The sequence below is a fragment of the Hemiscyllium ocellatum genome, chromosome 13 (assembly GCF_020745735.1).
Source record: "Hemiscyllium ocellatum isolate sHemOce1 chromosome 13, sHemOce1.pat.X.cur, whole genome shotgun sequence".
Classification (NCBI taxonomy): Eukaryota; Metazoa; Chordata; class Chondrichthyes; order Orectolobiformes; family Hemiscylliidae; genus Hemiscyllium; species Hemiscyllium ocellatum.
Window position 1 is genome coordinate 38,811,662 of NC_083413.1, and position 15,560 is coordinate 38,827,221.

Below are 15,560 nucleotides of genomic sequence, written 5' to 3' on the forward strand. Positions count from 1 at the left end.
AAGCTACAAATCTCATAGCAGGAATATGTTTTTTTTAGTGAAATGCACGACACCTTGAAATATGATACAATAAGCAATTAACGTGTATGAGGTTATTTAAATTTCAACTTTCATATCTTGAGTATATACAGAAAACTCAAGGTAGATAATTGACCCACATTACTTAAAATGAAAGATTCTGTTTACATTTGATGCATAATTCTAAAGTTGAAATTTTGGTAAATTCTGATTGCAGTTTTAAGTTTTGTAAACCCCTTTTCACAACACAAAAATAATAGTTGATTCAGCAAGATCACGTGGACTCTCAGTGTAATTCTGAACATGTTTGTGTATTTGTTTTGTATGCAGAAAGAAGAACACACTTAAAGAATCAAAACTTTCATTCATGGAAGAAAATATAGGAATTTTATGAAGAAATGCTTGATAAAAAAAACTATAAAATATTAAGCTTATTTATTTTTCTGTTGGGGTTCTGTAAATTGTCTCAATATATCTTCAGTCTGATTCCCAGGGTCATATTAAGTTATGTTCTGAAATACTGAGTGACTGGATTAATAATGATTTGTGAAGTTTCTACAGAATTTAGGCAGCCATTTTAAGCCAGTAAAGAATGTCAGCACCAAAATATTTTGATCTCATTCTAACTATTTATGAGATAATAAGCTTTGCCAGTTAATTTAACTCTGTGTCTTATCTTTCTTGATCATTTAATGGGTGGGAACAATTTCTTTCAATCTACTTTGTGCAGACCCCTTTAGATTCTGGATATGTTTGCATGTTGAGTTGGAAGATTCGTTTTCAGACGTTTCACCACCATACTAGTTAACATCATCAGTGAGCCTCTGATGAAGCACTGTTTAGGGGTTTAGGTTTCCTTGGGTTGGTGATGTCATTTCCTGTGTTGATGTCACTTCCTGTTCTTTTTCTCAGAGGGTGATAGATGGGATTCAAATATGTATTTGTTGATAGAGTTCCGATTGGAATACCATGCTTCTAGGAATTCTCGTGCATGTCTCTATTTGGCTTGTCTTAGGATGGATGTGTTGTCCCAGTCAAAGTGGTCCTTCCTCATCAGTATGTAAGGATACTAGTGATAGTGGGTCATGTCTTTTTGAGGCTACTTGACATTCACGTATCCTGATGGCTAGTTTTCTGCATGTTTGTCCAATGTAGTTTTTGTTACAGTTCTTGCAAGGTGTTTTGTTTGTTGGCTGTATAGGGTCTTTTAAGTTCATTAGCTGCTGTTTTAGTGTGTTAGTGGGTTTGTGAGTTACCATGATGCCAAGAGGTCTGAGTAGTCTGGCAATCATTTCTGAGATGTCTTTGATGTAGGGGAGAGTGGCTAAAGTTTCTGGATGCGTTGTGTCTGCTTATTTGGGTTTGTTGCTGAGAAATCGAGGGACTGTGTTCATTGATGCTGCAGTGTATGATGCCTCATTGAAATAATGTTTTAATGTAGCTGCATTTGTTGGTGTTGGGATGATTGCTTCAGTAGCTCAGTATTTGGTCTGTATGTGTTGTTTTCCTGTAGACGCTGATTTGAAGTTGCCCATTGACTGTTTGTTCTACTGTGACATCTGGGAATGGCAGTTTCTTGTGGTTTTCCTCCTCTTTTGTGAACATTATGCCAGTAAGGATATTATTGATGGTCTCAAAGATTTCCTCTAATTTGTTTCATTTTGTAATGACAAAGGTATAATCCACATAATGGACCCAAAGTTTGGTTTGGATGGTTGGCAGAGCTGTTTGTTCGAGTCTCTGCCCTACTGCCTCTACTAAGAACTCTGATATCGGTGATCCCATGGGTGTTCCATTGATTTGTCTGTAGGTTTTGTAGTTGAAAGTGAAGTGGGTGGTAAGGCATAGGTCGACTAGCTTGATAATGTCCTTGCTGATGAAGTCGATGGTGTCTGGTGTATGTGTCCTTGGTTCTTCTAACAGTGTGGTCAGTGTTCTTTGGCCAGGTTGATGTTGATGGATGTGACAGGGCTGTTACGTCAAAGGAGACCATAATTTCATCCTCTTCTATCTTGGTGTCTTTGGTGTTCAGGAATTCTTGGATGGAGTGAATGGAGTGGCGTGATTCTTTACTAAGTGTTTTAGTCTTTGGTGTAATATTCATCAAAAAGTGCAAAAGTTACATCATTGTCTATGGGGAATGCTAAAGAAGAGCCTTCCTCCTGCCTGAAAAATATCTACTCACCAATATTCTGTCACATTCTTTCAAATAGTTGTGTATCCGTGTTTGTTTGGTCCTTTATTATTCCATGAGCTAAACGTTTGCTCATATGTCTTTTGTGCAGTGCTGTATCTGATGTCTTTCGGAAGTCTCTATATGCCACATTAGCAGCATTGCCCACTGTTATCCATGTTGGCTTTTCTTAATTGACCTCCACTTGTCCATGTGAAGTTTAGTTTCCTCCTGAGTTATTGTTTCTAAATGTTTGCCCCACATCAGAATTAAATATACTGTTCGTAAATGCTGAGCTTATCCTTTATCTACTTGCATTGAAAAAGGCGCACGCTATGCATGTCAGCAAAGAGTTGAATTTTCTCTGCCTTCTCTGTCCACTGTTTATTCCTCAAGTAATGCGTTCTCTTTTTCTGTATTGAGATTTACATGAATATAGATCATTCAGCACAATGATTGTTGTATTTGAGGGCAGGTAATATATTTTCCCTCAATACAGATGAAAAATATTGAAAATTTAGATGAAAGCCAGTAATTTTCCCTGAAAGAAAAAAAATGCATTTCTTTCTTACTGTGATCATCATAGTACAGCAAACATTTTATTAACCGGCAACAATGGACCAGGAGGGTGCTGGTTGATCAAATATTCCAGTTGATCAGAAGGTCCACATAATCAATGTAAAAACCCACACTAAGTAGAAGAAATGTAATGCAGGGATGTAAATATTACTGCTTTACTTAATTTACAGCATAAATCACTTAATAATGCAACCTTGCCATAAATAAAACTTATTGATAGACAGCCTTTTCACTCACACACTCAACTGATTACATGGACATCATGGAGATCACAATAATATGGTGAACGTCCGGTCTTTGAGGTATATAACTTTTGCTGTTTTTCGAGAGTGCCAATTCATAAGGTGCCGGTTAAAACAAATGTGCTATACTTGATAACCAGTTGAATTTGAAGAGCAGTTGTTGTCAGTAGGCAAAGATGGCAGCTGACTTCACTTATCAAGGCTCTCAATTAGCAGCATTTAATCCAAATTACTTTAACAATGCTGTTATTCTTCAGCACAACATTGAGATATCAGTCAAATATAGTATCCATTTAAGAATTGTCTTTTATGATAAGATAACTTTTGACTTCCATCACTACCTTGTGACTTATTACACCATTTGCCTTTGACTGGCAGTGAACTCCAACACTGTTGTATATGAAGATTTACAGCTTTTGGAAAATACTTGTGTGTGGTGCATTAAGAACTAAATGCAACAGTGGAAAGAGAGATATGATTACATTTCATTCATGTAAACTTGATGTAAACTATCATAATTAGGTTGGTACATAAAAGTGTATTATTGGCCCAAAAAGGTCATCTGTATAGCACATATAATAATAACATGGTTTGCGGTGTGACTTGATCTCAATGTTTTATATTTGCAGCACCAGCAATGCAGGCTAGAATATCATTCAAAACTGAGACAAGAATAGCAATGTCCATGTAATATGGAGGAATCACAGAGTAGGATAAATCATAAACTGGTTTTCCATTCTGCTTGGTTTGTTTATTTGCTACCTACAAATTAATTGTTTATCATCCACATCTTTAATGCTTAGAACAGAAGAGCATGAAATGAAGTGGGAATGGGTGGAGGGAAGGGTAACCATTGGGTTGTAAACCTGATAGGAAGTGTTTTTTGAACTTTTAAAACTATATTGTTGTTCCTTCACTTTTGTTGGGTCAAAAACTAGAACTCCCTTCCTAACAATAGTCTGGGTGTACTTGCACCAGATGAACTGTAGTTATTCAAAAAAGTGACTCATGATATCCATTTAAAGACAACTAGGGTTATGTAACTGGCTATACCAATAATGCTGACATACCACAAAAGAACAAACAAAAGTTTCAGCCTGGATCGCCTATTTATTCATGGTTTTGTGTAGGTATGAGAAGTTCCCAAAATCTGAAGGCTGTCTAAGAGCAGGCAATGAAGAGAAAACTCGTTAAGGAAAAACATTAGAAGCTATTATGAAGGACATTATAACATAGCCTTTGAACTAATATCTTGTACTGTAGATAAAGGGGAATCAATAGATGTTGTGTTCTTGGATTTCCAGAAGGCATTTGATCAAATACCACATCAAAGTTTTCTTGCGGAAATTAAAGGCTTGTGATATAGGGGATAACGTTTTGGCATTGATAGAAGGTTGGTTGACTGCCAGGAAGCAGAGAGTAGAACGATATTTCTCTTTTTTTGGGTAGGCAGGAAATCATGAATGGTGTGCCACAAGGATCAATGGCAGGACCTCAACTCATTATAGTTTGCATAAATGATTGGATGAAGGGACCAAAGGTATGATAGCTAAACTTGCCACAATAGGTGGAAAAGTGACTTGTAAAGAGGATGTAAGGAACCTGGAAAGGGATATAGGTAGGTCATATGTAAATAGACAAAAGATCTAGCAAATTAAGTACAATGTGAGAAAGTGTGACGTTGTCCCCTTTGACAGAACAAATTAAAAGCAAAATATTATCTAAATGCTGAGAGGATACAGAGTGTCCTAGGTGTCCTCGTGCATGAATCACACAAGATTAGTGTGCAGGTACAGCAAATAATCTGGAAAGTTAATAGAATTATATTTTGTTATGAGGGGGATTGAATGCAAGAGTAAGGAGGTCATTGCTTTAGTCATACAGGATATTAGTGGGAACATATCTGGGGTATTGAATACAGTACCAATCATCGTACTTATGGAAGGATGTTACTGTATTGGAAGCAATTCAGAGAAGGTTTTCTTGACTAATACATGGAATGAGCATATTGCCTTTTGAGGAAAATCTAGACAGGCTATGCCTGTATCCTCTGCAGTTTAGAAGAGTGAGAGGCAACTAAATTGAGAAAAGTTTGAATATAAAGAGAAGATTCTTATTTATTCCAATAACAATTTCCATTTATGCAAACACAGGAACAGGAATAGGGCACTTAACCCCTCAAGTCTTTTTGTACTATTGAGTGAGAGCAAGGCCAGCTGATGATTGAAATCCATACATGATAAATGTAGTGAAAATTCCCAAGTTTCCTGCATTAAAAGAGAATAATCAATTAAGAAATAGAGACTGAGCTAAAAGATGAGCTAGTTGTTTAGTCAGACTTGGTTTTAAATTGGTATCCTTAAAGGACGAGAGATAAGTGGGGAGGGTTAGATGGGGAATTTCAGATCTTAGGATCAAAACTTGGGCAATAAAAGTCAGGCATGCACAAGAAGCTAGAAATGGACGTACTCAAAGTTTTCCATGGGTGCAGGGCTTAAGGACATTACAAAGATGTGATTGTTGATAGATTGGAATGCCAGGGTTAGATTTTTAAATCTGAAATATTCATAAATTGTGGCAAGCAAAGGACTTCAGAAAAAAGAGACTTGACATGGATTAGGGTGTAGGCAATTAGGATTTGGCTGAACTCACATGGTTGTAGGATGGAAGATGGAAGAACATTGGAATAATTGATTCTGGAAATAACAAGCATAGATGAAGATCTCATCAACAGATGAGCTGAAGCTGAGTGCCTGAGGTGATATCATTTTGATTAAGATTTTGTAAGATTGCAGACTTGAACGTTGTACCACAAATTGCCATAGATTTCTGAGGCAACTTATTTTGTGACAATAGTGTCTCTTAATTGGAGCTCTTCATCATTAATAGTTTGTGCTAGTGTCTTCTATCATTTACAGCTCTTGCATATTGCAGACAAATTCAAAGGTTTAGTCTCAGTGGTTCTGCCTTTCTGATATGTTGATTAAGCCATTTTTTTCAGAGATGGAGACTGTACAACATTTAATGTAGTAGGAAGAGTACCTCTATTTTTAATTATTGTGTTGTAAAGTCCTTTCATTTCGTAGATTAGAATTATAGAATCCCTACGGTGCAGGAAGAGGCCATTTGGCCCATCGGGTCTGCATTCACCCTCCGAAGAGCATCTCACCCAGATCCAGACTCCCACTCTATCCTTATAACCCTGTATTTGCCATAGCTGAACCACCTAGCCTGTATTCTATGGAGCAATTTACCATGACCAATCTAGCTTACCTGCCGTGAGGCAGCAGTGCTAACTACTGAGCCGCCATGCCCATCAGAACTGAAAGCATTCCTTTATTTTAATTTGTAGAATTAATCCGTTGAATGTGTCCCTCTTTTGCAGTCAAAGGTCGCTTTCACTTTGGATACAGAGACAGGAATGCCTCAAGGATGTTACATCTATCAGTATAAGGACAGCAATAAGTAAGTTAGTCTTTTTGGAAGTGCTACTAGCAGTATTTATCTATGTTTTAATCAGCTTCCAATCTCTACATTGTATATGTTGAAACAGCAGATGATACAAATTGACAAAAGTATGTAAGTCTTCATTTTGCACTTGTCCTCTTTCTGAGGAATGTTCATAATATCTACTAATGTAACAAGTTACAGTTATTATAAGTTTTTGTACGTATTTTATTAACTTTGATAAAGATGAATCAAATAGTTTAGTCTGCAAAGTTGACAGTTACATGATTGATATTGTGATCTGTGATCAATGTTGGTTTTTGCAAAATGGTAAATTTGGGATGAAGGGGTACATTCTGGGGCAATTTTGAATGTTAACTTTGGTCCACTGAATTAATTATCATAGGAGAATCCAAGGTACAATGTGAAGCACTGTGCTAGAGAACGAAACCTGATGGGAATGTTTGCCTGAATTAGCTTCCAGTGTAGACATACAAAATGGCATTTAAAGATCTACGTGATGATTCATGATCCTGTTCATGGGAAATTTGTGGTCGTCTTCAACTTGCAAAGAAGGTTTTAATTCTTCCTTTTGATATGTTGAATGCTGGTTTTTCTCCTGTCGTAAACTTAGCCATATGTATTATAGCAAATAAATTAACTGCATAAGACAGAAAAAGTAATTTAGGCCATCTTCTTGAAAGACAGTTTAACAAACATCTGCTCATGTTTAAAGAGAGAGAGGGCAGGCTATTACAAGAATTATAATTGAATACTCTGGCACCTGCTTCAGATTCTGGTGGTCCACGCCTGCAGAAAATTAAGTGTCCATACCTCCTTCCCTTGTTTCCTCCCTGTTACCTGATCCAGAAATGTGTAATCCAGATGGATGTAAATAGATTTGTTGTATGAAGCCTTCTGCCTTCCTGAAATCTGTATAGCGGCATAAGATTTGGAACATTTAATCAAAAACCTGAGACAAGTTTAGTAAAACAAGAACAACTGCTATGTTCGAAATACAATTGATATTTCCAGTCATTAGTTGACTAGCTTTGGCAACAAAAAAATGTTCCATTGTAGATTTTAAGTTTTGTAGAGTGCCAAGACAGTACAACATACTGCATTCACGATGGAAAACACAACCCTGTATTATTTCACACAAAATGGAGTTTTTTAAAAATATGCTGAAAAATGTGTTGCTGGAAAAACGCAGCAGGTCAGGCAGTATCCAAGGAGCAGGAGAATCGACGTTTCGGGCATAAGCCTGAAGAAGGGCTTATGCCTGAAACGTCAATTCTCCTGCTCCTTGGATGCTGCCTGACTAGCTGCGCTTTTCCAGCAACACATTTTTCAGCTCTGATCTCCAGCATCTGCAGTCCTCACTTTCTCCTTTTTTTTAAAATATGTAGGTTCCAGTAAAATAATTTTTCTAGAACCATAATTCTTGTTACCACCTTTGAATTTATAGCTTACCGAATATCATTTCTTAATGCAGTCCTCTTGATAAATCAGGAAAACTTTTAAATGCAAATAATGAAGAATTTATTGAAAATTTTCCCACAAAGATATTTATTTCTGCATTTCTCCTGTAATATTTAGAACATGTGTTTTGGTTTTTTTTTGTACTTAACATGTCAAGAAAAAACATGAACGTAATATTCATTGTATTCATTACTGTTTGAAAGTTCTTCGGGTTTAATAGTATGCATAATGGACCAGAGTCAGTCTGTGGTGAACAGGCATCTATTCAAACCGTGGTCAGTTGGACAGTGTTCCTGGACAGTGTTTTGCAAATTCCGGCTTCAACAAGAACAATGCATCTACATTTGGAATTAGGGGAGAGAAATATTGGGTCCAGATTTTGTGTAGATAATCAGATAATCATGGTGAGGTTAGTGGCACTCGCTAATGGAGTAAATCAGAAAACAGTCTTTGGCAGCTAACAGTAACAATTGTGTGCAGCTTAGCCCAGAAATCCCCAAAATCCTGTTGCTGTCATAAATAGCCCATTTCTATAGAGGAAATACTGAATCAGTATTCACTGATAGATAGGTCACTGAAATCAATACAGTGGTATGAATTCAGAGCGAAGTGGAAGAAAGCGTTTTTTGCATTCAGAAGTAAGTGATTTGTTTTAAGTATAATAAATGACAATACCACACTCTCGCCTTGATGATGTAATCCTGTGTGTCAAATCCCACTCCTTCAGATTTTAATTATTAATAGAGATTATCAAAAATCATAGAATCTCTATAGTGTTGGAACAGAGTCCAGCAAGTCCATACTGACCCCTTAGAAGAGCATCCCACCTCGACCTACACCATCCACCCCTCCCCCACCCCACCCCGCACCCCCATCCTATCCTTGTAACCCAGCATTCTCCATGGCTAATCCACCTAGTCTGCACATCCCTGGACACTACGGGCAATTTAGCATGGCTGATCCACCTAACCTGCATATCTTTGGACTGTGGAAGGAAACCAGAGCATCTGAAGGAAACACAAGCAGATGGGAAGAATGTGCAAATTCTACATAGCCAGTCGCCCACAAGTGAAATCAAACTATGAGGCAGCAGTGCTAACCACTGAGCCACTGTGCCACGCCTTATGTGAACATAATGAAACGAGAAGATCGCTATGGAGCTGGTGGGTTCTGAATGAAAGGAAAGTTGCTTGACAACAGTGTTCTGCTTTACTCATGAGCAAACACCGATGGCTGATGTGGGAGCAGTACAGTGGAAAATCACTCAGCCTGCAAAGAAAAAGCACCAAGGAAGCTCTCTATCTTTTTACTTTCTCTTTCTCCTATGTCTCAATTCGATTTTTCATTCTCCTTTCCTCCACACTATGTATACAAATTTACTTTGATTTAAATATTTTAACTTACATTTCTGAATGACCCTGCATGTCTCAGTGAGGATTCTTCAATCTGGTTGAGGAGACATGCATTCTGTCCTGCTCATACTTGTCCCAAGTTCCTAAGGGGTGCCATGTTGTTTTAAGGATCAAATAATCATATATTTCCCTGTGAAACATCTGTGGGACGCTGTAAGCATCGCTGACAGCAAATGCCATTCATTTGCCCCTTTCTTTGAAATTTAGATCACTGCTTCTGTCATTCATACTTGCACAGGGCATGTACTTGCAAAGCAATCTTGCACAGGGCATGTGCTTCCAGGTCTCATCATACATCCCATTACTGCAATCTTTGGTCATGAAGTTCTTTTAACATTTATCATAATGAGTTGTTGTGCCGACCGTTCCTATTTAATTTTGCTATATCACTCAACAGATTACAGCTTCAGTTCCTAGCTATTGACTTGCCTCATAGAGTGCGTTTCTGAAGTCTAACAGTTTAGTTGCTATTTTGTATACTCAAAAAATGTCTGTCTCCTAATTATGAGTAATGCTACAGATGAGTTAGTAGTTGTATATGGATCGATAAACAAAGATGGAGATGTAGTCCAGAATTTTGCAGCATTAAACCTCCTTTAATTATAAGTTAGTGAGTAATGCCATAGAAGATCTTATGTATATGTACATCACAACTAATCATGTTATTTATAAACCTGGATCAAACTTTTTTCCAATATGCACATATGGAAAGCAACTTAAGAAAAGTATGGAAACTGTTTTTAATATGCAGGAAACACAATTAAGCTATCAAACTACAGGAAAAATTGTGTTGTACAGGAAATGTCTGATCAAGAGAATGGTTACTGGCACTTATATTCAGCTCAAATATACAGAGTTCATATTTGGGTGATGCAAATCTATGACTCTGGAAGGCTAATCTCTGAAAAGGAGTAGTCCAAGTTTTACTGCAATTGTTACTTTATTATAGTTTTGCCAGGATCAAAATCTAGTTCCAGACCAAACCATTTTGTTCACAATCTTGCCATTCATTTGACCCCTAACTCAAATTCAAACTCCATACCCTCTATTACCAATTCTACCTCCAAAACAACATCCAGTCCCTCCCCTACTTCAGCTCATCTGATAGTTTAAATCCTCTGTCATGCGTTTGTCTCCTTTTCAACTATTTCATTAAACAAAAAATGAAGAACTGCTGGAAATCTGAAACACCAATAAATTGCTGGAAAAATTCAGCACGTCTGGCAGCATCTGTGGAGAGAAAGCAGAGTCAGCTTTTCAGATCCAGACCTACTGAGTTTCTCCAGCAATTTCTGATTTATTGTTCACCCATTTAGCTCATCATTAGCCACCCTTCGTAACCTTCATTTCATCCAAAATCTACTGATATCTGACTCATCCAAAACCAGAATCTTTGATGACCGTGATTCCTGGTCCTTTAATACAAAAGCCAACATACAGTGGGAAATCCCATGTATTGGCTAGATGGATGTGGCCATGAGTTTGGAAGGTGCATTTTGAGGATCTTTTTGAATTTTTGCAGTGCATCTTGTAAATAGTACACGCAAAGCACTCTGCTGCTGAGCATTGGTGGTGGAGGGGGTGGATGCTTGTGGATGTGCCAGTCAAGCAGGATGTTTTATTCTGGATGGTGTCAAGCTTCTTGAGTGTTGTTGTGACTGCACCCATTCAGACAAGTGGGGTGTATTCCATCATACTTTTGACTTGTGCCTCATTGTTGGGCAGACTTTGAGGAGTCAGGAGGTGAGTTACACACCACAGTATTCCTCATCTTTGACCTGCTCTTGTAACCACTATGTTTATATGATAGGTTCAGTTGAGTTTCAAGTCAAAGGTAACCCCAAAGATGTTGATAGTCAAGGATACAGTAATGGTAACACCATTGAATGTCAAGGGATGGTGGTTAGATTGTTTCTTATTGGTGATGGTCATAGCCTGGCAAATGTGTAGCTTGAATGTTACTTGCCACCTGTCAGCCCAAGCCTGGATACTGTCCAGATCTTGTATTTGCGCATGGACTGCTTCAGTATCTGAGAGCTTGCAAATAGTGCTGAATGTTGTGCAGTCATTTCTATTCCTGAATTTATGATGGAGGGAAGGTAGTTGATGGTGCAAATGAAGATGATTAGGCCTAGGACACTACCCTGAGGAATTTGTGCAGAGATGTCCTGGAGCTGAGATGCCTGATTTCCAACAAAGGCAACCATCTTTCTATATACCAGATATGGCTCCAACCAGAGAACATTTGCCCCCGATATTGTTTCAGTTTTCCTGGGGCTCCTTTTTGCCACACTTGGCCGAATGCAGCCTTGATGTCAAAGGCTGTCACTCTCATCTCAGCTCTGGAATTCAGCTCTTTTGTCCATGTTTAAATCAAACCTGTAATGAGGTCAGGAGCTGAGTGGCCTTGGCAGAACCCAGACTAGGTGTCATTTGGCAGTAATGCTGATCAGATATGGCTTAATAGCAGTATTGATACCTTCCATCACTTTTTACTGATGATCGAGAGTAGATTGGTGCTGTAATTGGCTGGGTTGGATTTGTCTTGATTTTTATGTACAGGACATACCTGGGCAGTTTTGTGTATTATCAGATAAATGTCAATGTTGTAACTGTACTGAAAAAGCTTGGCTAAGGGAGAAACAAGTTCTGGAGCATAAGTCTTCAGTACTATTTCTGAAATATTTTCAGGGCCATAGCCTTTGTAGTATCCAGTGCCTCCAGTTGTTTATTTATACCATGTGGAATGAATCAAATTGACTGAAGACTGGTATCTGTAATTCTGGGGACCACTGGAGCTGGCCATCTTTCTGTAATCTTTGATCCCCTTGCTAATCAGAAACCTATCTATCTCTGTCTTAAATACACTCAAGGACTTTGCTTCCAAGGCCTTCTGCAGCTATGAGTTCCACAGATTCACCACCAGAGAACACGCTGGCTGAAAAATTCCTCCTCATCACAGTTTTAAAGAATCACCTCTTTACTCTGTGGCTATGCCTTTGGGATCTGGTTTCTCCTGCTAGTGGAAACATCCTGTGTATGTCCACTCTATTCAGGCCTCTCTGTATTCTGTAAGTTTCAATCAAATTCCTTCTAATCCTTCTGAACTCCATCAAGTACAGACCCAGTATCATTAACCACTTCTCTCATGACAAGCTCTTCATCCTCAGGATCATTCTTGTAAACCTCCTCTGGACCTCCTCCAACACCAGCACATCCTTTCTTCGATCTGGGGCCCAAAACTGCTCATAATATTACAAGGTGATCTGACCAGTGCATTGTACAGCCTCAGCAGTACATCTTTGCCCTTGTAGTCTAGCTCGCACTCCTAAGTCCCTTGTGCTTCAGATTTTCAAAGCCTTTTCCCATTTAGGAAATATTCTGTGCCTCCATTCTTCCTACCAAAGTGCATAACCTCACAATTACCCCTTTTGTATTCCCTCTGCCACTTCTTTACCCAGTTTTCTAGCCCATCTGAGTTTTTCTGCAGCCTCCCTGCCACCTCACCATACTTGTCCCTCAACATGTCTCTGTGTTATCTGCAAACTTAGCAGCAACACCCTCAGTTCCTTTGCCCAGATCATTAATGTATAGTGTATAGTTGTGGTCCCAAAACTGACCTTTATGAACTCCACTAATCATCACTGCCATCCTGAAAAAAGACCACGTTATTCCCACTCTCTGCCTTATACCAGTCAGCCAATTCTCTATCCATGCCAGTCACTTACCCTTAACACCATGGGCTCTTACTTATCCCCTTATCAAGGGCCTTCTGGAAATCCAAATAGATCACATCCACTGGCTCTTCTTAGTCTAACTTGCTCATTACCACTTCAAAGAATTCTAACTGATTTGTCAGGCCTCCCTTTGACGAAGCTGTGATGACTCAACACTATTTTACCATGAACTTCTAGTGCATGAATAGTAATGCACTAGAATACCTTACCAATGATAAAGGTCAATCGAATCAGTCTATAGTTTCCCATCTTCTGTCTCCCTCCCTTCTTAAACAGAGGTGTTACATAAGCCATTTTGGAGTCTTCTCAGACACTCCCTGATTCGATTGATGCCTGAACATTCCCCACCAACTCATCCACAATCTACCTCAACTAGCTCCTTCAGAACTCTGGAGTGTAGCCCATCTGGTCCGGGTTATTTATTCACCTTCAGACCTTTCATTTTTCCCAATGGCTTCTGCTTACTAACAGCCATTACATTAAAATATGTGCCCCGACTCTCTTGAAGTTCTGGCATTGCTGCTGGTGTCTTCCACTGTGAAGACTGATACAAAGTACCTAGTTAGTTCCTCCACCATTTTCTTGGTCCCCATTGTGTTTCTCCAGCCTCATCTTCCAGCATCCAATGTCCCTTCTTGCCTCTCTCTTACCTTTTAGATATCCAAAAAAACTCTTGCAATGTTCTTTTACATTATTAACTAGCTTATCTTCATACTTCCTCGCTTCTCTCTGCCCCCACCCTTACTGTTATTTAAATTATCTTCTATTGTGGATTTTAAAGGCTTCCCAATCCACTGACTTCCCATTAAACTTCACCATATTGTAGGCATTTTCTTTATTTTAGTGCTGTCCTTGACTTTCTTTTGTCAGCCCATGATAGCCTCAACCTCCCCTAATGTTTCTTCTTTGTTAGGATGACTATCTGCTGTACCTCCTGAATTACCCCAGAAACTCCTGCCATTGCTGTTCCTCTATCTTCCCTTCTGTGCTTCCCTCTCAAACAACTGTGGACAGTTTCTCCCTCATGACTTTGTATTACCTTTATTCAGTTGTAATACTGTTGCATCTGATTCCAGTTCTTCTCTTTCAAACTGCAGGTTGAATTCTATCATATTATGGTTACTGCCCCTTAGGGATTCCTTCACATAAGCTCCCGAATCAAGTCTGCCTCATTACTAATCACCAAATTCTAGAATTGCCTGTTCTCTGTTGATTCCCTCTACCACAAATAGCTTCAAAATATCATCTTGTAAACATTCCACAAATTCTTTTTCTTGGGATCTGCTGCCAACTCGATTTTTCAAGTCTACCTGCATATTGAAGTGCAGTATGATCACTTTAATAGTGCCTTTCTTACATGTATTTTCTAGCTTCTGATTTATTTTCTGCCCCACATTCTGACTCCTGCTGTGAGGCCTGTACATTACTCCCATTAGTATCTTTTTCTCTTTTGCGGTTCCTCAACTCTACCCACACAGATTCTACGGCTTCCAACCCTATATCATTACTTGCTATTGATTTAATTTCATTTCTTACTAACAAGGTAACCCTGCCCCCTTTGCCCATCTGCCTGTCCTTTCAATTAGAAGCATATCAGTGGATATTTAATTCCTAGCCCTGATCTCCTTGCAGCTACATCTCTGTGGTACCCACAACATTGTGTCCACCAATTTCAGTCTGTGCTACAAACTCATCTCTCTTGTTTCATGTACTGCATGCATTTAAGTACAAATCCCTCAGCCCTGTGTTGACCAGCCCCCCCTTTTCCAATTTGTCACCTGTTAAATAGTCTTGTTATAATACAATGAGGTCATTGCCTTGCCTTAACAAAAAAATCTGTATTTAACTTTCAAATTTACAGACAAATGGAGTTAAAAGATATTTCACTTCATTTGAAAAGATGACTGTGAAGTTAATGTCACCAAAACATGCTTGCACTTTAATGTTAATAGGCACAGCTATGAATTTTATGCCAGTTTGTCAGAAGAGCAATCTACAGACTATGAAGCTGTTAAAAGAGTAAAACTCTATGTTTATGAGAGTGTCCCTGCATCATATCAATTAAAGTCTCAGACTATAGACAAGAAACTAATTCAGATGTTTGTAGAATTTCAAAGAGAAAAATAAATGCTGTGGGATTTGTGGTGTGGAATTCTAAAATTAGGGAAAGGTTTTGAGAATAGGAGAAAAATTGTAATTATGGAAGAACAGTAATATAATATTCCAGACATCCCTAAGACCTCTTTAGATGAGTATTAATTGTAGGAGAGCTGAGAAATGGCAGTTCTGATGGATAGCCGTCATATATCTCTCAGTCAATTACATATGGTGAAATGGCCAAATGAGAATCAACAAGGAAATTAGCAAAATAGAAAGTCTGGGATGGAAGAAATATTTATATTAGGGAATTAATCAAAAGAACATCAAAATAATAATGGAACAAGTATTTGAGCAAGTTAGCCACTGATGA

At 38.4% G+C, this 15,560-nt stretch overlaps 1 protein-coding gene across 4 annotated transcripts in view; it reads left to right on the top strand.

The window, feature by feature from the left end:
• Positions 1 to 15,560, top strand: part of dis3l2 (DIS3 like 3'-5' exoribonuclease 2) — a 289,701-nt gene that overhangs the window by 184,952 nt on the left and 89,189 nt on the right. For all 4 annotated transcript variants that reach the window (XM_060834771.1, XM_060834767.1, XM_060834770.1 and 1 more), the window contains one exon: positions 6,398 to 6,477. In XM_060834771.1, the coding sequence (XP_060690754.1) occupies positions 6,398 to 6,477 (80 nt within the window). The remainder of the gene's footprint in view (positions 1 to 6,397; positions 6,478 to 15,560) is intronic.